Source organism: Schistocerca cancellata, chromosome 8 (assembly GCF_023864275.1).
Source record: "Schistocerca cancellata isolate TAMUIC-IGC-003103 chromosome 8, iqSchCanc2.1, whole genome shotgun sequence".
NCBI classification, from domain to species: domain Eukaryota; kingdom Metazoa; phylum Arthropoda; class Insecta; order Orthoptera; family Acrididae; genus Schistocerca; species Schistocerca cancellata.
This window is the reverse complement of record NC_064633.1, coordinates 283,421,424-283,445,772: the sequence shown is the minus strand read 5'-3', so window position 1 is coordinate 283,445,772 and position 24,349 is coordinate 283,421,424. Positions and strand designations below refer to the sequence as shown.

Below are 24,349 nucleotides of genomic sequence, written 5' to 3'. Positions count from 1 at the left end.
CCCACTGCAGTCCTTGTAGAAACTGTGGTACTGGTGAGTCAGCAAAGGTGTAGACCCACTGTAGTCCATGTAGAAACTGTGGTACTGGTGAGTCAGCAAAGGTGTAGACCCACTGTAGTCCTGGTAGAGATGGCCAGCAGCCATCTGCTGCGACTGTGCAGGTGCACAATCACCATCGAAGAGTCTTGCAGAGAAGATAGCAAGTCCATAAACCACCACTTGTGCACGCACAAAGTTTTTGGGAATTGTCCTTAGAACCAGCAATGCTGTTATCCAGTCCCTTGCTGAATTAGTAACACACGTGCAAACACTAACAGTCCCTACTTCTCACATATTGTCCATATACTATGACCAACAGAATGTGTGCAGTGAAATGAATGCTTACAAGTTAATAATATGATGAACTGGTGTCAATTACAATTATATAACATAAGAATACAATTACAAAGATACAAAATACATCATTAAAAACATAACAATACAGATAATATTTGTAGTAATAGGGGCTTTACAAAAGAATAGAAATAAACATATACATCAGTGTTACAGGAATGATGACATGAGTACATACATAAAAGATCAGAATAACTTTTGAAACGTCAACTTCACACATGAGCATTAAAACAAAGCAGAATAAATAAAGTCTAAGCATCTTTACAAAGAAAATAACAGAATATTAGAAAAATTCTACAACATAGCTCTCATCAGCTAAACACATAAAGACAGGAAAAAAACACAAATACACAAGGGTACACAAACACATAGTGGGATAACACCAAAAGGAAAGGACAACACACAATTACATATTTGGAAAAAGCAGCAAAGAGGAAAGGACAGGGTTTGGTTTACTGCAGTATTTTGCTTGGAGATCTCCCTTCATTCCATAGATCGTTCGTCTTATTTCAACCTTTGCTTCCACCAAAAAAATCCTATCCAAGCATGCTTTCTGTATTTATATGTTCACATATTGCTTACCCCATCATTTATTTACAAGAAAATCCTACCTATACCTCGTTCCAGTGGCACTCGCTGTATTGCAGTAGTTCGAGCAGCGAAGATTTTTGTGAGGTAAGTGATTTGTAAAAGGTATAGGTTAAAGTTAGTCAGGGCCATTGTTTTGTAGGGGTTATTGAAAGTCAGATTGCGTTGCGCTAAAAATTATTGTGTGCCAGGTTAAGCACAGTCTTGTACAATTGTTCTAAGGGGACGTTTCATATGTACAATTGTTCTAAGGGGACGTTTCATATGTCGACCCTTAGCCTAGGATACCTCACTGGAATCTTCTGATTTTTTTCTTGTAGTTTGTGTATTTAGTGTAGCTTTTGTTTATTGCTAGCGCGTAATTGTAGAGAGAATCTCCTTTGTAGTTGCAGTCTTTCATTGTTGTAATGTAAAACAGTTGTGGCATGCATGTAGATTTGCAACAAGTATTTCGCAGCTGCGCTTGTAATTAACTACATATTATTTTCAGTGCTATGTTAATGTGTTCTCTTATTTTTGCTCTTCAAATTGTGTTTTCGTGTGTTATCGTGTGAAATATTGTCTCAATAATGGCGTGTGAAAAACGTAACACTCGGCTCCAAAGTAAACTAAGAAACGACAGTGAAGACGAAAGCAATGTGTTAGCGCCACTGTGTAATGAGTTAACTAATGTTCAAAGTAGTAATTTGGTAACTGTGCATAGGGAAATGGAGCGGGCGTCAAACAATGGCGTAGACAGTCAAACAGGTAGTGAACAGGGAAGCATTATCGATCGATCGGTCGGCAACAGCTCGCCTCAGGAATCCGAAATGATAGGACACAATTTTGCAAATACTGTAGATTCAGGTTTTGGGTCCTCACCTTTTTCTCAAATGAGTCAAGACACATTTTCTGCTTGTCAAAATGTGAATGTTGCCGGTCAAAATGCACTGCTAAAAAGCATAGAGAAACAGATTCCAGACACTAATACATTATTATTGCAATTAATGCAACAAATGGAACAAAATCAGAGACAGATGGGACAAAATCTTCAAAAGTTAGACACAATGGAACAAAATCTTAAAAAATTAGACACAGTGGAACAAAATCTTCAAAAGGTAGACACAATGGAACAAAATCTTAAAAAGTTAGACACAGTGGAACAAAATCTTCAAAAGTTAGACACAATGGAACAACACCAGAGACAAACACAGCAAAAGTTAGACACAATGGAACAAAATCTTCGGAAGTTAGACACCACACTTGAACAAACAATGTATTTACCTTAATATTCATAATTGACATCCAGTCTTACAGATTATCAAAACTCGGCCATCTCTCTCCCCACGTCCACCACTGCTGGCGGCTCACCTCCAACTGCCTAACGCTATCTGCTGTTCACATCCAGCTATAGCAGTTCATGACAACAATGGCAGACAACAATGCAAACTAGCCACAGACTGCACACAGCACAGCCAGTGATTTTCATACAGAGCGCTACGTGGCATTACCCATATAAAAATCTAAACAGCCTACTTACATAAAATCTAAACAGCCTACTTACAGTGTTTGCCAAGAGGATAAAGCTCGCCCACATACGGCTGTTGTAGCCCAACATGTTCGACTGTCGGCATGTTGCCTTGGCCTGCTCGATCACTAGATGTGCCTCCAGTTGAGCACATATGGGACATCATCCGAAGACTCCAGCGTCGTCCACAACCAGCATTAAGCTTTTCTGTATTTACCGACCAAGTGCAAGAGCTATGAAGTCCATCCCACAAACTGACATCTGGCACGTGTACAACACAATGCATTCATGTCTGCATGTTTTCATTCAATATGCTGGTGGTTATTAACGCACCAGCATTGCACTTTTGCAATGGTTGTATCGAGTTTAGATTAACCTGTAAATCTTGTCATGTTAATCGCTTAAATATGTTAACTAGACAAATGTGATCCCAAAATTTAATTACTCTACATTGATTGTGTTCTGGTGTTTCGATTTATTTCCGTCATTTTATAATGCACAGTCACGGAGATCAACAACCAGTGAAATGGATAAATAAGCCTCCTCACAGACTGGATGGCTCTCAGGAGGGCCGCTGTCGAAGAGTCGGGCAGAGCACTCAAGGCAACGATCACCTTGTGAACACAAGCCTAGGAGGATCCAAGACTTTTGAGGTGGTGCAAAAATTATTTTGAGCAGTTTATTTGTCCCAGAAAACGAAAAAATTACTTTCCTCTTATTTTGTTATTTTCATATTTAGGTTGTCTTAGAAGAGTACGGCATTATGTATTTTTAATTCTGCATTTTGCAGCTCCACTTTTTATTGGGAAGTTAAGTCCTTTTACGAACAACTCACCTGAGGTAACTGATGTAGTGGAGAATTCTGCAAATGCGTTAAGAAATCTCATTCCGTTGTCAGTTGTTGCGAATCATATACACGATCACAGGGCAAGTAATTAAGGGAAAAAAGGAAGACTTGGAAATCTTGCGTACATAAAAGAAAGGGACGAACTCGACTTGCTGGAAGAATTGGAAATTACCATTCATGAAATGAAACAGGGCAATTATTCAGAATGCACAATATAATGACTACGGAATGAGATGTCATAACGGCTTTGTGGAATTATTTTAAGGCACACACATAATTATAAATTTCCATTGACGAAACAATTATAAACTGCTGACGGTAGACATAGGAAATGAGGAAAATGTAGGTGAACAATAAAACTGCATTATGGTTGAGCCAATAGCTGCGCTTACGCAGTAATACCGCGGATTTGTCAGTTCAGAACAACCCCCGGAATTCTACATAAGCGTCGACTTGACATTCTTCGTAGGCTCCAGATCAGCAGGACGCGGTCTAATGCCGTGTGCGGTGTGAGATGGGAAGGCCACTTGCAAAAGTCTCGACTTTAATGTATTAATGTAAAACGAGGATCCATAGTTTTTATTTTGTTTTATTTTACGAACGCCGCAATTGTTCTCTCTCTCTCTCTCTCTCTCTCTCTCTCTCTCTCTCTGTGTGTGTGTGGTGTGTGTGTGTGTGTGTGTGTGTGTGTGTGTGTGTGTGTGTGGAGGGTGTGTGTGTGTGTGTGGTGGGGGTGTCTCCAAAGTTCTACCATCTGTGTGGCTGGACTTCTAGGATGTGTAGGCGAATGATTCAAGGTCATCTTTATTTGCTCTTGAGTAGAATCTTGGGCTCAGGGGTCTTTGGGCCCTACTATAAATGTGGTTACTTTGTCTTGATTTTATTGCCTTTGGTTCAGGGCTCTTCACGACAGAGCATAATACTTTACTATGTGCCACCGTTCTGTACCATAGAACCAGCATATTCGAGGTGCTGTGATGTGGGACGAAGTTCTTCAACTTGGGCGAGAAGTCTTCTGGTTAACGCTCGGATCTGTTCCTTTACGGCTGGCATGTTGAGTACTCCATGGAGGTCTAGGATTCTGGCCCACCTGGGTGCATGGAAAATGATGCGGTAGCACCTGTTCTGGATAGGCTGTAGAAGTTTCAAGCATGAAGGGCTGACAGTGCCCCACGTTTAGCAGCCATATAGTAGCGCAGGTAAGACTGTTGCCGAGTATGGTCGTAACTCGGTTCTGGTGTGTAGTTGCGTGCTGGCGACTGTGGGTAGGGCTGGCGCAGGAGCCGTAGCAGTTTCACCTGCTTCTCACTGACAGATGATTTGAAAAACGGCTTACTGTGTAGAATGACTCAGAGGTATTTACACGATCTGTCCAGTTAAATGCCAGTCGTGTACAACCAACCTCGATATCCGGATACTAGTGCGTGAACGTTACATCTTTCGTCTTTTCAGAGTTTATTAATGCAGTTTTGTGCTGCACACTGTTCTGTTAACGTCAGCCGACGTTGGAGACGTCCTGTGACGGCGATAATACGTCTGCTGCTTGTCAACAAAACCATACTGTCGGAAAATTGGGCTAGTACAACATTTTTTGTTGTAGGTCAGAGTGGTGATTGACATATATGACAAATAGCATGACTACAGGACTGAGCCTTGTGGAATGCCTTCTGTGAGGTTTTTCAGGCTTGATCGTTGGCCATCAGTCTTCAACATTATCTTTCTGTCTTGGAGAAAGCTGAGTATCATCTTAGCGCATTAGTCTGGGAGAACGTTAAGGTCTTGAAGTTTGGTAATTAGCTTGCCTGACCAAGCACGGTCGTACGTCTTCTCAATGTCCAGTAATATGGCGGCGGTGCAGTTGGAAACATTGATATACTGGAGTTCCAGTGACAGTCTCGGCTGGAAGGCAAATTGGTCTAGCCTGATCACGTGCTGGTCGAAGATAGGTGGTCGAAATCTGAAGAGGAGAAGCCGTTCAACAATTTTTGATATTATATGTAAGAGACTAACTGGCCAATAGTTAGCTGGCTGGTTCTTGTCATTCCCTGGTTTGGTACAAGTACCACAAGAGCGATCTTTCAAGCACTCGGGAAATAACTCAATGACATGCACCTGTTAAACATGAGTGTAAGTAGGACCGAGGGCGTTGGTCTTATATGCGTTAGGTGTACATTGGCTACTCGTTCCGGTCTTGGAGAGGAGCGTAGGCAAAGGTTGGGAATAATTTTCAAGCTCCTGTAGGTGTCATTAAAAGCAGTGCAGTTTGTTGAGCAGCTTCGCGGATCTTCCGTGCTTGACGTCTAATGCCCTTGGCCTTTTCACCCCACTCTGAGCTGCCTGCTTCGAGTTGTGTTAGGCTGAGGCAAAGAGTTTGGCGTTACTTAGTGGTCCGGTGGGGCCATGGCGTGTATGTTTAGGAGACCTTGGGTTTCCATAGAGTTCGGACAAGGCTCTATTCTTTGCGAGACTGGAGCAAGAATAAAGCCATTTTGTCCTCCTACGTCCATGATTGATCGTCCAAGGCTCGATGGTGGAGTTCGCATGACAGTCGCTTCATCTACCTTTGGTCGTCCGGGTTGTGATAGCTTTGCCATCGGCGCCTGGCCCTGTTCCTGAGGGTTTTTAGGTATCGTATAAGCGGAGAAAGTTCTTCGTGGTGCAGTGGAAGGCAGGTAATAGAGACTGACACTTATCGGTATGCTCTCTTGATTTTCTCCATAAGCTTGTCAAAGCTGTGTACTTGAGACTTCTTTGGTGGAATGAACTCTGCTTTGTAACCACCTCTCGACTTGAGCTCAATTTGTAATAATTTTTGATAGTTATTGTATGTGGTTCATAGCCTCCGTGATCTCTCCCAGGACTTGGTCGTCATCAGAAGTCAAATAATTAACTTAATTCAGAGGTTTCAGTGACGTTGACCACATCTGAATATTGATTCATTTCAATGTTAACAGGCGAAAAGTTGTGCCAGACCAGGACTCGAACCTGTATTTCCCCCTTCACGGGAGTGACTGCCTTAACTGCATCGTCCATCCGAGCACGCTTTTCGTCTGACCCAAATTCTCAGCGTAGAATCACCTACCCATGAACTCCTTTCTCACCGATTCCTGATTCCTGCGAGAGATCGGTCATTGTGTGCATCCGCACTGAAAGACAGGATCTTTGGAAGTCATCATTTTGTTGGTATAAATAATTAGTGGAGACTGGGGCGGAATGGCCCGCCTAAAGTTTGGAGTAAATTTTGATCTCATTGACGAAAAAAATATTTAGAAGACTTAGGAACCATTTATTCAAACATTTTTGTAATAAAATTTCCGAATGAAGATAACGCAATATATTTCGTTTGTTATATATACGGGGCAGAATGGACTCCATTTTTTTATTTTTTGGTAGCACATCTTACAGGTAAGCTGGGCTTCATCGTCCTAAATATGTACATCAGCACACGAGTTAGGAGCCCACTATTTGCATTGATTCCTGAAACTTAAGTCAAGATGGCAAGCCAGGGATCCAAGGACCCACTTTCTTTTCGTTGTGCAACGGGTGCAGGCATTTGTATCACCCTGCGAGTTGATATGCGAATCTGCACAGTTCTTTCATACTCATACCAAAACGTCACTTTTGCTGATCCTTAAGGTATTTGACAAGTTCTAGCTCTCCCTCCTTATTGAAAATACACTGATATTTTCTGCAGGTTTCGTCAGTTGTTGGAAGTGGCTTGTCCTTTTTCAGTTTCACGTATCATTTTAAATTAGTAAAACGCACGACAGATTGTTTCGATGCTTTTTGTGGGTCATCGTCTTATTATTTACCTATTCAACAGCTTGTTCCATGCTTGTTGTGGTCTAGTATTGTCTCTATGTTTTCTGTATGTAATGAAGTACCACCTGCACATGAGAAAGGCAAACCATGTGGTAGAACTCGTCAAATGAAGAATAAAAGGCGTCAGGGGAGGAACGAATTATACCAGTAGACCATTCCACCCCAAACGCATATCTACTGTGAAAGTATTAAGCAACCACCATAAACTTTTTTCCGACTGCATTGTATACAAAGACAGTTAAGGACATGCTGATTTAAGTGGATTAAATATTGATTGTGAAGAAAAAAATATGACACTTACCTTAGAAATGGTCTGAAAAGTTATAATAGAACAGCAAATTCGTTCATTTTTATGGGCAGACTACGCAGCTCCCGCTCGACAACAACTGCAACGTCACTAAACCATAACAGGCATTGGTTTGTTAAACATCTTTCAATCTGAGCGCACGCTAGCGCTTGTGGACGAAATTAGACGACCAAGACCGTTGAAACCTCTCCTTGGAAAAATTCATGAATTACTGTGCTGGTAAAACCCTTAAGTTATTTGATTTTCAAACTGCTGAGCAAAACGGAACGTTCAGACATTTCGATCTTTACTTATTCTGATCAACACTAAACTGACACACAATATTTTTAGTGCAACGCAATCTGACTTTCAATAATCCCTACAAAAGAATGGCCCTGACTAACAATAATCTATACCTTTCATGAATCACTTACCTCACAAAAATCTTCGTTACTCGAACTACTGCAATACAGCGAGCGCCAATACTTCCAGCTAAATAAAGAATTCTAACTAAAAAATGTTCAAATGTGTGTGAAATCTAATGGGACTTAACTGCTGAGGTCATCAGTCCCCAAGGTTACACACTACTTAACCTAAATTATCCTAAGGACAAGCACACACACCCATGCCCGAAGGAGGACTCGAACCTCCGCCGGGACCAGCCGCACAGTCCATGACTGCAGCGCCTTAGACCGCCTTCTTTTTTTTTAATCTCATTTTGTTCGTTTTCGTTCGTTGTATCTGCTCGGGGCGGACGTCGCAAGACACCCGTTTCCTTTCGTCGTTGATCGATTAACTCAGTTTTTTTTTTTTTTTTATTACAGAGGGCAGCGAACCCCATGACCGAACACGCTGAGTACCCGTGCCAGGTACCGGTCGGCTAATCCCGCGTGGCGATTCTAACTACTGAAGGCACTAACTACTGATAGGCATACTTATCAAATGAAAGATTTTGATGGAGAACAAACAATGTATTTACCTTAATAATATGGCTCTGAGCACTATGGGACTTAACAGCTATGGTCATCAGTCCCCTAGAACTTAGAACTGCTTAAACCTAACTAACCTAAGGACATCACACAACACCCAGTCATCATCACGAGGCAGAGAAAATCCCTGACCCCGCCTGGAATCGAACCCGGGAACCCGGGCGCGGGAAGCGAGAACGCTACCGCACGACCACGAGCTGCGGACCCTTAATAATATTCAAAAGTTATATATATACAGGGTGTTACAAAAAGGTACTGCCAAACTTTCAGGAAACATTCCTCACACACAAACAAAGAAAAGATGTTATGTGGACATGTGTCCGGAAACGCTTAATTTCCATGTTAGAGCTCATTTTAGTTTCGTCAGTATGCACTGTACTTCCTCGATTCACCGCCAGTTGCCCCAATTGAAGGAAGGTAATGTTGACTTCGGTGCTTGTGTTGACATGCGACTCATTGCTCTACAGTACTAGCATCAAGTACATCAGTACGTAGCATCAACAGGTTAGTGTTCATCACGAACGTGGTTTTTCAGTCAGTGCAATGTTTACAAATGCGGAGTTGGCAGATGCCCATTTGATGTATGGATCAGCACGGAGCAATAGCTGTGGCGCGGTACGTTTGTATCGAGACAGATTTCCAGAACGATGGTGTCCCGACAGGAAGACGTTCGAAGCAATTGATCGGCGTCTTAGCGAGCACGGAACATTCCAGCCTATGACTCGCGACTGGGGAAGACCTAGAACGACGAGGACACCTGCAATGGACGAGGCAATTCTTCGTGCTGTTGACGATAACCCTAATGTCAGCGTCAGAGAAGTTGCTGCTGTACAAGGTAACGTTGACCACGTCACTGTATGGAGAGTGCTACGGGAGAACCAGTTGTTTCCGTACCATGTACAGCGTGTGCAGGCACTATCAGCAGCTGATTGGCCTCCACGGGTACACTTCAGCGAATGGTTCATCCAACAATGTGTCAATCCTCATTTCAGTGCAAATGTTCTCTTTACGGATGAGGCTTCATTCCAACGTGATCAAATTGTAAATTTTCACAATCAACATGTGTGGGCTGACGAGAATCCGCCCGCAATTGTGCAATCACGTCATCAACACAGATTTTCCGTGAACGTTTGGGCAGGCATTGTTGGTGATGTCTTGATTGGGCCCCATGTTCTTCCACCTACGCTCAATGGAGCACGTTATCATGATTGCATACGGGATACTCTACCTGTGCTGCTAGAACATGTGCCTTTACAAGTACGACACAACATGTGGTTCATGCACGATGGAGCTCCAGCATATTTCAGTCGAAGTGTTCGTACACTTCTCAACAACAGATTCGGTGAGCAATAGATTGGTAGAGGCGGACCAATTCCATGGCCTCCACGCTCTCCTGATCTCAACCCTCTTGACTTTCATTTATGGGGGCATTTGAAAGCTCTTGTCTACGCAACCCCGGTACCAAATGTAGCGACTCTTCGTGCTCGTATTGTGGACGGCTGTGATACAATACGCCATTCTCCAGGGCTGCATCGGCGCATCAGGGATTCCATGCGACGGAGGGTGGATGCATGTATCCTCGCTAACGGAGGACATTTTGAACATTTCCTGTAACAAAGTGTTTGAAGTCACGCTGGTACGTTCTGTTGCTGTGTGTTTCCATTCCATGATTAATGTGATTTGAAGAGAAGTAATAAAATGAGCTATAACATGGAAAGTAAGCGTTTCCGGACACATGTCCACATAACATAGTTTCTTTCTTTGTGTCTGAGGAATGTTTCCTGAAAGTTTGGCGATACCTTTTTGTAACACCCTATATATAAGTTCATGTTATACAATATTACAAATTTACTCTTTCTGATGGACACACGTCCAGATCGTCCGCTCTCAAAATTCTGCCATCTCTCTCCCCACATCCACCACTGCTGGAGGCTCACCTCCAACTGTGCAACGCTACGCACTGTTCACATCCAACTGCCCAACACTGCAAAAGCGAATATTACAACAATGCCAACCAGCCACAGACTGCAAACAGCACAGCCAGTGATTTTCATACAGAGCGCTACGTGACGTTACCAACATAAAAACCTAAACTGCGTACTTACACCGTTATGCCCCAGTACTCCATTCCACTTCAGTCTCCACTAACTGTGTTTAGGTGTTAGTACAGCGTCACGCTTCTGATCATAATATTTAAAAAAATCTGGGCTATGATTTTGGTTCCCACTTCTTAGCGTTTTAACCTTGTGAGCTAAGTTTTACAACCTGATGGTGAGAGCATTCTCTTCGGAAACGCGTTGTTGAGCTGTATGTTGGACAAAAATACAGTTGAATGCAACTAGTTACTAGAGAAGTCTCTCGTGGAAAATGGTGTGAGGAGTAGTGTGTGCGCAGACGTGGTGCTGCGGCCCGTGTCGCCGCTGAGGCCTTCGGCGGTGCTGGCGAGGCTGCTGTTGGTGCTGCTGGCGGCGCCGCTGCTGCTGCTGGGACTTCACGCCACGCTGCTTCTGGTGCTGGCCGCCGCGGCGCTGCTGTCGTGCACACACGGCCACTGGCGGCGCGCCGGCGTGCCCCACCACCGCCCACTCCCGCTGGTGGGAAGCCTGGGCCCACTGCTGCTGCACGCCACCTCCCCGCCACACTTGCTGGCCGACCTCCACCTGAACCCTCCTGCGGCCCACCGCGACTGCCCGCTCGTCGGCTTCTACATCTTCGACAGGTATTCTTGGAGTATCCTCTTCCTGAAGAGTGACTGAAGAAACTTCGAAAGAATAACTGTATATTAACAGAACAAGATTCAATTATAATGTCCGTGGCTGAATATCCACACCACTTCATAAAATACTACACTACTGGCCATTAAACTTGCTACACCAAGAAGAAATGCAGATGATAAACGGGTATTTATTGGACAAATATGTTGTACTGGAACTGACAGGTGATTACATATTCACGCAATTTGGGTGCATAGATCCTAAGAAATCAGTATCCAGAACAACCACCTCTGGCCGTATCAACGGCCTTGATACGCCTGGCCATTGAGTCAAACAGAGCTTGGAAGGCGTGTACAGGTACAGCTGCCCATGCAGCTTCAACACGATACCACAGTTCATCAAGAGTAGTGACTGGCGTATTGTGACGAGCCAGTTGCTCGGCCAACTCTGACCAAACGTTTCCAATTGGTGAGAGATCTGGAGAATGTGCTGGCCACGGCAGCAGTTGAACATTTTCTGTATCCAGAAAGGCCTGTACAGGACCTGCAACATGCGGTCGTGCATTATCCTGCTGAAATGTATGGTTTCGCAGGGATCGAATGAAGAGTAGAGCCACGGGTCGTAACACGTCTGAAATGTAACGTACACTGTTCAAAGTGGCGTCAATGCGAACAAGAGGTGACCGAGACGTGTAACCAATGGCACCCCATACCATCACACCGGGTGATACACCAGTATGGCGATGACGAATACACGCTTCCAATGTGCGTTCACCGCGATGCCGACAAACACGGATGCGACCATCATGATGATGTAAACAGAACCTGGATTCATCCGAAAAAAAATGACGTTTTGCCATTCGTGCACCCAAGTTCGTCGTTGAGTACACCATCGCAGGTGCTCCTGTCTGTGATACAGTGTCAAGGGTAACCACAGCCATGGTCTCCGAGCTGATAGTCCATGCTGCTGCAAACGTCGTCAAACTGTTCGTGCAGATGGTTGTTGTCTTGCAGACGTCCCCATCTGTTGACTCAGGGTTCGAGACGTGGCTGCACGAGCCGTTACAGCCATGCGGATAAGATGCCTGTCATCTCGACTGCTAGTGATAAGAGGACGTTGGGATCCAGCATGGCGTTCCGTATTACCCTCCTGAACCCACCGATTCCATATTCTGCTAACAGTCATTGGATCTCGACCAACGCGAGCAGCAATGTCGCGCAATCGCAATAGTCTACAATCCGACCTTTATCAAAGTCGGAAACGTGATGGTACGCATTTCTCCTCCTTACACGAGGCATCACAACAACTTTTCACCAGGCAACGCCGGTCAACTGTTGTTTATGTATGAGAACTCGGTTGGAAACTTTCGTCATGTCAGCACGTTGTAGGTGTCGCCACCGGCGCCAACCTTGTTTGAATGCTCTGAAAAGCTAATCATTTGCATATCGTAGCATATTCTTCCTGTCGGTTAAATTTCGCGTCTGTACCATGTCATCTTCGTGGTGTAGCAATTTTAATGGCCAGTAGTGTAATTTCTCTTCTGTGACACTTTGTGTTATATGCCTCCATGACAAACCACATTTGTGGTAGGCGGCGACGTGAAAACCTAAGACATTACTGCGCCAGTGCTGCTGGCATGTGATGGCTGCTGTACTCCTGGTGAAGACTGTGACAAACTGGGGAGGGTCTGGTGGCACAGAGCAGTAGGACGACATTACTGATACTGCCAACCTGTAGTGCTGGGACTGAAATGCTGACGCAGCTGGATGGAGCTGTTGGCACTGCCGACTTGAGGTGTAATGTGTAACTGACTCAGGGCGGTCCAGTGCTATCCTAAATACACACACATAAAAAACAGTTTTGTATCACCTCGATTCCGAGAGTTCCGGAATCTGTAGAGAAAACTGGAATAGAGATCAACATAAAAATCATTTCCGCCCTATTTATTGCTCATGAAAACCACCATACAGCGAGATCTTCAGAGGTGGTGGTCCAGATTACTGTACACACCAGGCCGGCCACTGTGGCCGAGCGGTTCTAGGCGCTTCAGTCCATATCCCGCGCTGCTGATACGGTCGCAGGTTCGAATCCTGCTTCGGGCATGGGTGCGTGTGATGTCCTTAGGTTAGTCAGGTTTAAGTAGTTGTAAGTCTAGGGGACTGATGACCACATACGTTAAGTCCCATAGTACTTAGAGCCATTTGAATCATTTTTGTACACACTGGCATCTCCAATATCCAGTAGCACGTTATCTTCCATTGATGCATGCCTGTAATACTATCCACAAGTTAAAGGCATTGTTGGTCCAGAATGTCCCACTCCTCAACGATGATTCAACTTAGATCCCTCAGAGTGGTTGGTGGGACACGTTGTTCATAAACAGCCCTTTTCAATCTACACCAGGCATGTTCGATAAGGTTCATATCTGGAGAACATGTTGGCCACTCTAGTCGAGCGATGTCATTATCCCGAAGGAAGTCATTCACAAGATGTTCACGATGGGGGCGCGAATTGTCGTCAATGAAGACGAATGCCTTGCCAATATGGTTGTACGTTTGCGGATCTGGTGCATCATTTAAATAGTGTGTGTTTTTCATGAGCATCTCCCCTTAAAGCTTCAAGATGCCTTTGCAAGTGGAAATCAACGGGTCGGCCTTCAGTGAGTGAAGAATGATTGACCACGTGTGGATGAGTTTCACACGTAGCGCACAGAAATCGACGAACAGAGCAAGCAGACCGCGTTGAACATACCACAACCGACCGTTTGGAAGACCTTAAGGAAATAACTGAAGCTGATGCCTTAGCATTTGCAATGGCTCCAAGGCCTGACTAATGATGACAAAGACAGACCCTTTTGAATTTTCGGCACAGTTCCAACAGCTTATGGAAAGGAGAGATTTTGTGAGAAACTAATCTTCAGTGATGAAGCTACCTGTTTTTGAACGACACGGTGAACAGACACAACGGTGGAAATTGTGAAACAGAAATCCCCACACTGCTGTGCTACTCCTTCGAGATTCACCAGAAGGAAATGTACGATAATGATCGAAGCAGACGAAAGGAAATTAAAATTTTTGCCGCGGCCGGGACTCGAACCCGGGTCTTCTTGCATTTTTTTCACTTTTGTTCGTTGTGTTTGGTCATTGCGAAGTCACATAACATCCGGTCAAGTTCGTTTGTTGATCATTCCACTCAGCTTTTTTTATTACAGAGGCCAACCAGCTCTCTGACCGAGCACGCTGAGCTACCGTGCCGGCAGTAAGAAGTTAATGTATTCTGTGTAGACTCGCGGTTTAAAGTTTACGGTCCCTTTCGTTGTCCAAAAAGACTGTCCCAGGATGTATGTATCTGGAAACTGCATCATGCCACAATTGGAGGCCAAAAAGGTGCGGCCAAACTTTTAGGAAACATTCCTCACACACAAATAAAGAAAAGATGTTATGTGTTCATGTGTCCGGAAACGCTTAATTTCCATGTTAGAGCTCATTTTAGTTTCGTCAGTTTGTACTGTACTTCCTCGATTCACCGCCAGTTGGCCCAATTGAAGGAAGGTAATGTTGACTTCGGTGCTTGTGTTGACATGTGACTCATTCCTCTACAGTACTAGCATCAAGCACATCAGTTCATCTATCAATAGGATGGTGCTCCACACCACTTCATCAAGACGTTCGTGAACTCTTGAACAATAAATAAAGAAACCGATGGATCGATCATGGTGAGGTTGACGATCAGCAATTCATATCATGGGTTCCACGCTCTCCCGATCTAACACCGTACGATTTTTTTTTTTTTGTACGCCTCCTTTACCAACAAAGCTAGAAGAAATGCGGGCTCACATCAACAGTGCTGTTGAACAAACTGGTATGGACATGCTACGCCAAAACGTGGGAAGAACCTAATTATCGTCTTGATATCTGCAGAATCAGTAGGTTGACAAATATGGAGCACTTGTAATATGTAAAAAAAAAATTGAATTTTTCTATGTGTGCTCAAAGTCCTGTGGTAATACGTCAAATAATATAGCTACAGAAAATCTGTGAAATCGCTTCAATCATTTATAATAATAGCCTTGTTTCTTCTGTGAAGATCACTAATGTACATGGTGCTCAGAAGCAGTCTGAAAAGCTTGTAAGGGTGTTGCAGGGTAGGTTGTGTTGAGAAATATTCGTCAAGAAAAAAAAAGTTCGATACGTTGTTCCATTTCCGAGTTTTAGCATTGAGGTTGCCCAATGAGGCCATTGCGCACACAAATTCAGGCTGCCCGCCAGAGACGGTGTCGCCAAAGGTGTACTTCATTTGGATTCCTAAAGACGAACAACAGAGCGATACAAAAATTGGGCATGGGACGGTAGTAAGGATCGAACTTGAGTCGTAGGCTGGGCAGTCTCGTGCGCTATCATCATGCTGTGAGAACAACGAATTGTATCTGATGGGTGTTTGAATTTGCGCATTCAACAGCATAATTGGCTAACTATTAACTCAGAAACGGCGCAAGATATCGAATTTTTATCTTATCAATTATTTCTCAGCACAACCTACCATACAACATGCTTAAAAGACTGTTTCTGACCACCCAGTAAAAAGGATTTCCCTCCTAGGAGTCGGCAGGCGCATTTTCTCTGGTGTTTCGGAAGATAACTGCAATGAGTGGCTAGAGTCAGCCCAACCAACTACTGCTCATCCTGTCTTTCATTTTGTTTGTAAAGCGATAAAACCCAACGCTTTCCTTTGACACTGGGCGTCAGCCCAATGTCGTAGGAAAGCGTTGGTTTGTACCCCTTTACAAACAAAATGATTTTTAAAGCAGAATTTTACAGGCCCATTCGATATAGCGGTTCGAAAGTAATGCTGTATTAGTTTTGTCGGTAAGACAAAGCAGCGACAGCACTGCCATGATTTGCGCTCACTGCTACTGTCATGGAGCAGCGCTGCTCAGTCGCTGTTGGAGTAGCTGGGCTACTGATTATTCTTCGTGTTTTACTGGCCTGTTAATAGATATCGATAAAATAAATATCGCACTAGACTAATCTGGGTGCGCTCTTTCGAGCATGCACATGAAATTCAGCATTAAAAATCGTTTTATTTGTAACTGGAAACAAACCGACGCTTTCTACCTGGTGAACTGTATTTGGTTGGGCAGACTTCACTACCACTGCAAGAATGAGACTGCAAAGATCTGCTGAAACATCAGTGAAAATTCGCCTGACAACTCTTAGGAGTTGCATCAGGTGTATATCAAAATCAAGAGGACCTAAAATAGAACCTTGTAGTTCACCCATGTCTGCTTATTGTCAACTTACAATATCCTGCAGTCCAGGCTTTTATCGGTAACATCGAGCGACATTGTGGCTCTTTCAAGGCCGGCTCTGCTAGTGCGCGATCCCGACCTGGTGCGGCAGCTGCTGGTCAAGGACTTCGCTGACTTCCCTGACCGCCACACGGAGGCGCGGCCTGAGGACTCGATGGGCTGCCTCAACATGTTCGGCGCGCGTGCTGCGCTCTGGCGGCGGCTGCGCGCGGCCACGTCGCCCGCTTTCACGGGAGCGCGCATGCGCGGGATGTTGCCGCAGGTGGACCGGTGCGCATGTGCGATGGTACAGCGCCTCCTGGAGACGGGAGCCGGCGGGACGCAGCCCGTCAAGGTTCGGGACGTCGCCAGCAGATGCATCACTGACATACTCACCAGCTGCTTGTTTGGTTCGTAGTTCCTATCAACAATCCATCCGTTGTACATGATGGCCAGAAAGTCCCTACACACCTGGACTAAGTGCATGAAACGGTATAAGACGGTAAGATACGTAAGATTTTAAACTCGCATCCTGATCATTGATATGCCAACACTGCTTCTCACGTGATTGCCGCGTAAGTGCCACGTGAATGCCCGGAGAAGAGAATAAAGTCCGTCGTTTAGCAGTTCATTGTTGTTTGGTGACGAACAGTGGCAGAAACCAGCGAGTTGACTTTGGAGGAGAGCTTAGCGATAAGTGTCTGGGTCCATGAAAGGAAGCATAACGATGGAAATGTGACACAGGTGATGGATACGTAACGTGAACAGTTTAGTAGGGGAAGCGTGCAAGGGATAAGTCCCTGCAGTCGCGGTATTCATCTGTCCTCGGTGGCTCAGACGGATAGAGCGTCTGTCATGTAAGCAGGAGATCCCATGCTCGAGTCCCGGTCGGGGCACACATTTTCAGCTGTCCTCATCGAGGTATATCAATAACACCCGTCGGCAGATGAGGGTTTCAATTAATCATCAATTATTCTAGAGAAGCTGCACGGTCACCAATGGTATCTGTTCTTTCGAGAACAGTTACTGTCTTCATATAATTATAGTTAAAGGCTACCCAGCCATTGACCTTCGTCTGTGCGAATGCACACAGGTTTCCCGAACTCTTACGGGAATCGTCACCTTAGTGTGCGCTAGTAATAAGTGGATGGGCAAATATCTATTAGGTACATCACGTATGTAGATTGGGGACAGTTGGGAATGTGGGTCTTACGGGAAGCTTGCAAGGGATAAGTCCCTGCACTCGCGCTGTTCATCTGTGTCCTCGGTGGCTCAGATGGATAGAGCGTTTGCCATGTATGCAGGACATCCCGGGTTCGAGTCCTGGTCGGGGCACACATTTTCAGCTGTTCCCATCGAGGTATATCAACAACACCTGTCGGCAGCTGAGGGTTACAACTAATTCTCATTTTGTTTAGTAAGGAGTTACCAAGTCGTCAGAATTTGACCCCTTGAGCGAAGATGCTTTTCACCTGGTAAGGGGCTTAGATGACCCCCTCTCTGGTCGTCCATCAACCCAAAGAGAAACATGTACTGAAGTTACAGCGTCAGTACCGTCAGTGTCATCACACTAAAGGACTATTAAACCACCGACAGGAAGCATGCAGAGTATTCATGGAGACCTTCTGCACCATTCCGTCTCTAAAGCGCATTCTTTTCCCTGGTGGATGTGCTATTTATTGGTTTTTGCGGGATAGGGTAAGGTTGGTAAAGTTCCACGCTCTGGCCTTGGCGGTCTAATCGATCCCAATTGACCACCATGTTATCGTCTGCCAATGGCGTCATCGGATGCGTTCTGGAGAGGTGTGTGGTCAGAACATAGCTCTGCCGGTCTTTGTCGGGTTTCTTGACGTTGGAACCGCTACTGATCGGTTGACTAGATCCTCACCTGGCCTCACGAGGCTGAGTCAAGCCCATTACAGTCCTCCCGCCACGGAAACATTTCTGGCAGTACTGGGAATCGAAACTAGATCCCTTGCATGGCAGTCAGTCACACTGACCAATTAGTTTCAGGGGTGGAACACATGAGCAGGCAACACCTACATTTTTACCGAGGATCTGACAACAATCCTCCACATATTCTACTTTGGCTGGGGGAGACTGAAGAACACATCTTTAATATGTACAAGCCCTTATCCTTAGTTGCCTCAAAGTCTGGAACTTACGATACCATTGTCTAGTGGCGGATCATCAAATCATATGTCAGGAAGAGGCAGTATGTCAACACTGAAGCTCTGCAGGCAAGTATGCTTGAAGCCTTCCAAAATGTACACGGTAGCTCCTGAAGTGGATAAGCAGGAGAGTATGGTGGCATATTAAGCTGTATAGGGGTGACGATGGTGCACATAAGGACGTTTTGGACAAATAACTGTTTTATTGAACTTAAAATGAAATAATTGCACATATGAAGGGACTTTCTGGCCATCCTGTACGTACAGGACACTACAACAAACTGTGACAGAGTTTCAATTATCACATCAAAAACATCAAGCTATGGCCCCGAAACTTTGTGAGAATGTTAATCCTTTTCCACGTAATCGCTCTTCAATTCTAGTCGTTTATCCCAACGATGAATTACTTGTGGAAAGCTTTGTCTCCAGAAGTCTGCATTTTGGCTGTTCAGGAAATGATTCTCCTCGGAAATCACCTCATCGTCGTTCTGAAAACGACTGCGGTGGAGCAGTTTCTTACTTAGAAGAAAGAGGAAGAAGTCAGCCGGTACCGTGTCAAGAAAGTAGAGGGTGAGACAAAATTTGATAGTCGAAAGAAGCAGCATCTGTGACTGTGTCATGTGTAGAATGAGGTGAGGCATTGTCATAGAGCAGAAAACAGCACTTTGGACAGTTTTCGGCAACGCTACGATTGGACAGCCCCCGTAACCTCGTCAGGAGATTTCGGTAGTGGATGGCTGTGACTGTTTACCCATTACGAGCATAGTCTGTTAACAACGCACCATGGCAATTCCAAAAAAGTCAGCATCGCCTGCCATTATGATGGCAGGGTCTTCAATTTTTTGGCAGTAGTGAATCTACACTGACGGAAAAAGAAATCGCAACACCAATTAATAAATGATGTAAGTAATGAAATTTGGGGAATACATTTGTCTACCTGATCTATTTAAATGATTAACATTGCAAGATCACAGGTTAATGAACGCCGAGATAAGCTATTGCGAAAGTGAAATTCTGGTACATTAATAACCAGTGTAATGGCCAGAAAGATGAATGCAAGCAAGAAAAACGTGCATGCTTTGCGTTGTACAGGTGCCATTTGTCACGTTGTGGGCTGGAGTTTCCACGACTGTTGTACCTGGTTGGTCAATACAGGGACGGTTAACGATTTTTGTGGATGACGCTGTAGTCGTCATAAGATGACGTCCCATAAGTGCTCGATTGGAGACTGATCTGGTGATAGAGCAGGCCAAGGAAACATGTCGACACTCTGTAGAGATTGTTGGGTTACAAAAGCGCTATGTGGGCGAACGTTATCCTGTTGGAAAACATCCCCTGGATTGCTGTTCGTGAGCAACAGCGCAACAGGTCGAATCACCAGAATCACGTCCAGATTTGCAGTCAGGGCACGTAGGATGACCTCGGAGTACTCCTGCTGTCATACGAAATCGCGCCCCATACCATAACTCCATGCTTAGATCCAGTGTGTCTAGACAGCAGACAGGTTGGTTGCAGGCCCTAAACAGATATTCACCTGTCCTTTTCCTAAACAACACAAGGTCATTACTGGCACCAAGGCAGAACCAGCTTTCATCAGAAAACACACTGACCTTCTACCTGATGTCCAATGAGGTCTCGCTTGACACCACTGAAGTCGCAAATGGCGTGGTTTCGGATCAGTGTAATGCACACTACAAGGGATGTGGCTCGGAGCTGTCCTTGAAGTAACAGATTTCAAAAAGTTTGTTGTCACTGTTGTGCCAACTGCTGCTGAAATTGCTGCTGCAGATGCAGTACGGTGCTGCAGAGCCATACACCGACCACGATTGTCTTCCGTCTCGGTGGTGCCAATTGGCCGTCCAGAATCCAGTGTTCTGCCACCGTACATTCTAGTAACCACCGCTGCCGGCAATCACGTACAGAGGCTACATTCCTGCCAAGTGTTTCTGCAGTATCACGTAAGGAACATCCAGCTTCTTATAACCCTATTACACAACCCCATTGCCGGCCGTTGTGGCCGAGCGGTTCTAGGCGCTTCAGTCCGGAACCGCGCTGCTGCTACGGTCGCAGGTTCGAATCCTGCCTCGGGCATGGATGTGTGTGATGTCCTTAGGTTAGTTAGGTTTAAGTAGTTTCTAAGTCTAGGGGACTGATGACCTCAGATGTTAAGTCCCATAGTGCTTAGAGCCATTTGAACCATTTTTGAACACAACCCCATTCAAGCTCAGTGTGTTTATGATGACGTCTGTCGCTTTCGAGGCGATCTTGACTAACATCAGTTCATCATAAGCAATCTCAAAGGTAATTAACGCTCACGACCGTTGAAACGTGTATTTAAAGCAAACATTTGCATTCCCATAGTGTAGTTACTAGCGCCACTCTTGTGCGACTGTTGCGAAATTTGAATAGACATCATCTTTCAGATATATAAACACGCCTGCCAACTTTTGTTTATGTCGCATAACTCCTCCTTGATATTGCGATTTTTTTTCTTTTTTTTTTGTCAGTGTACATGTTTACGCTGTTTGCTTTGGTCCTACGTCTCGGGGTCATACGTAGTTACAGTCTCAGTACTCTTCCATGAAGACTAGGCCGTTAAAGAACCAACTGATTTACTGCTGCCTCAGTTCGGCGCGCTTTGTACGTGGGCAGGAGCAGTCACTGAACCCAGCAGGCAACGATCCTTATTATGTTCAAAATGTCGTGTAAGATGGTGAAAAGTCCGCACAGTTAGCCATGCCGTCTAACGCACTGCTTTGCGGGCGGGAAGGCGTGCCGGTCCCCGGCACGAATCCGCCCGGTGGATTAGTGTCGAGATCCGGTGTTCCGGCCACTCTGTGAATGGTTTTTAAGGCAGTTTTTAATCTGCCTCGGTGAATGCGAGCTGGTTCCCCTTATTCCGCCTCAGTTACACTATATCGGCGATTGCTGCGCAAACACTTTCTCCACGTACGCGTGCACCGTAATTACTCTACCGCGCAAACATTGTGGTTACACTCGTCTGGTATGAGACGTTCCAGGGGGGATCCCCTGGGGGCCGAATAATAACCCTGGCTTCAGTGTGGGGCGGTGGTGGGGTGAGTGGACTGCTGTAGCCTGTTGTGGGATCGTGAACCACGGAGGGTTAAGGCGGAGACGAGTCCTCTCCGTCGTTTCTGGGTCTCCAGTTCCATACAATACAACACAATACAAAATGTTGAAAAAATGGAAGGACTGATTTTCATTTTTGCTGCTATCTCCTTGATTGTTATTCATCAGACTTCGAGCACCAGAACCGCCACTGCATTTGAAATTCCTGATTCCTACAGAGAGATGGTTTGTCGCTTCATTCTTCTTCGTTCAGACTTGTCACACGACACTGAAAACGTCTGTGCCATGTAACAACTGTTTCATATGATGACACATTGTTGCTGAAAGTAGTGTAACTACAGCGTCTCCAGCTCACTTCGTTTACATTGTATGCTCTGATCCACTGTGTTTACATCTAGTGACCCAGGTCATTGGCCTTTTGATGACGTAGTAAGGCACATCTCCCTTATATATGACGTCACAGTGATATCACAAGCCACACCCATTTATTGATGATATCATCAAGAGTTGAACGCGGAAAACCTGAAAAATCAGCAGTAAATTAAAAAAATAGAGATGGTGGTGGGCAGTAAATTTAAACAAAAACAAACACCAAATGGGGTCTAGTACTTTAGTCACATTAAAATGAAAGTGCGAGTTGCAATGTAGCCCCATCTCAACTGTGCTCAAAAGCGTACAGACGAACTGAATTATTTATTAAAAATACGTCACAGAATTAAAAAAGTGTGTTGCCTGATCAGTGTAGTATTCTAGCTAACAGGTATTTTCTACATTTACAAGCCTGGTCATGTTACTTTCGTCACATCGATCTATCAGGGCAAACTTGTAAACTGTTAACTTAGCATGTTATTTGTAATCATTTATATGTGGAAATAACACCGGGGTACTTAACAGTTCACAATCATGTTTTAGGTATTAAACTGAAGAATGTATGTGTATGTGGAAAATAGCATCGCACTTTTCTATGTTGCTGATTCATTGCTGCACACATTCAACCCTTGGAAAGAACGTTGTGACGCTTGCCATCATCGCAGACGTGAAAATAATTAATTTAAGGCTCTGTTTTATCTTAAACCAAGTGCGTTACTAAGATCGAACTGTGAACACTGCCACTTGTTGGTGATGATAAGCTTGAAGCAACAGTTGATCATATTTTACATTTTTGAAGTTTATTGGAGAAGTATTTAAAGGAAAACTCGTATTCAACAACTGTATATTAGAACACTGAAGCCCAAAGAAACTGGTATAGGCATACTCAAATACTGAGACATGTAAACGGGTAGAATACGGCGCTGCGGTCAGCAACGACTATATAAGAACGCAAGTGTCTGGCGCAGTTGTTAGATCGGTTACTGCTACTACAGTGTCAGGTTACCAAGATTTAAGTGAGTCTGTATGTGGTGTTATAGTCGGCGCACGAGCGATGGGACACAGCATCTTAGAGGTAGAGATGAAATGGGGATTTTTCCGTTCGACTATTTCACGAGTGTACCGTGAATATCAGGAATCCGGTAAAACATCAAATCTCCGACATCGCTTCGGCCAGGAAAAGAGCCTGCAAGAACGAGACCAACGATGACTGAAGAGAATCGTTCAGTGTGACAGAAGTGTAACTCTTCCGCAAATTGCTGCAGATTTCGATACTGGGCCATCAACAAGTGTCAGCGTGCGAACCATTCAACGAAACATCATCGATATGGGCTTTCGGAGCCGATGGTCTACTCGTGTACCCTTGATGACTGCACGGCACAAGGCTTTACGCCTCGCCTGGGCCCGTCAACACCGACATTGGACTGTTGATGACTGGAAAAATGTTGCCTTGTCGGACGAGTCTCGTTTCAAATTGTTTCGTGCTGATGGACGTGTAAGGGTATGGAGACAATCTCATGAATCCATGGATCCTGCATGTCAGCAGGGGACTGTTCAAGCTGGTGGAGGCTGAGTAATGGTGTTGGGCATCTGCAGTTGGAGTGATGTTGGATCCCTGATAGGTCTAGATACGACTTTGACAGGTGACACGTACGTAACCATCCTGTCTGATCACCTGCGTCCATTCATGTCCATTGTGCATTCACACGGACAATGCGACACACCACACGTCCAGAACGGTTACAGAGTGATTCCAGGAACACTCTTCCGAGTTTAAACACTTCCGCTGGCCATCTAACTCCCCAGACATGGGTATTATTGAGCATATCTGGGATGCCTTGCAACATGCTATTCAGAAGAGATGTCCACCCGCTCGTACTCTTACGGATTTATGGACAGCCCTGCAGAATTCATGGTATCAGTTCCCTCCAGCACTACTTCAGACATTAGTCGAATTCTTGCCACGAGTGTTGCGTTACTTCTGCGTGCTCACGGGGGCCCTACACTATATTAGACAGGTGTATCAGCTTCCTTGGCCTTTCCGTGTAAAATGCTGCTTACAAAATAGCCATCGTCGAGATAAAGAAAGGATTAGGCAAAGAGAAAGTTTAAAATATTATATAGACATACAAAAGGCATAAAATCATCGTGACAGAATGAGGCACGCAGCAACTGCCAGGACTGCAACCGAGGTTTATCGGGGCCGGGGTCGATAAGGGACTGGTGCACGTTCGTTTGGACTTATATAATGAGAGGCAACATGGGACAGAATCGTAAAATGTGGTA

The 24,349-nt window shown here is 44.8% G+C and overlaps 1 protein-coding gene across 1 annotated transcript in view; it reads left to right on the top strand.

Moving 5' to 3' along the window:
• The window catches only part of LOC126095515 (cytochrome P450 6k1-like), a 187,719-nt gene that overhangs the window by 89,095 nt on the left and 74,275 nt on the right, over window positions 1-24,349 (top strand). The window contains exons 4-5 of the mRNA XM_049910300.1: window positions 10,827-11,151; window positions 16,506-16,843. Of these exons, the coding sequence (XP_049766257.1) occupies window positions 10,827-11,151; window positions 16,506-16,843 (663 nt within the window). The remainder of the gene's footprint in view (window positions 1-10,826; window positions 11,152-16,505; window positions 16,844-24,349) is intronic.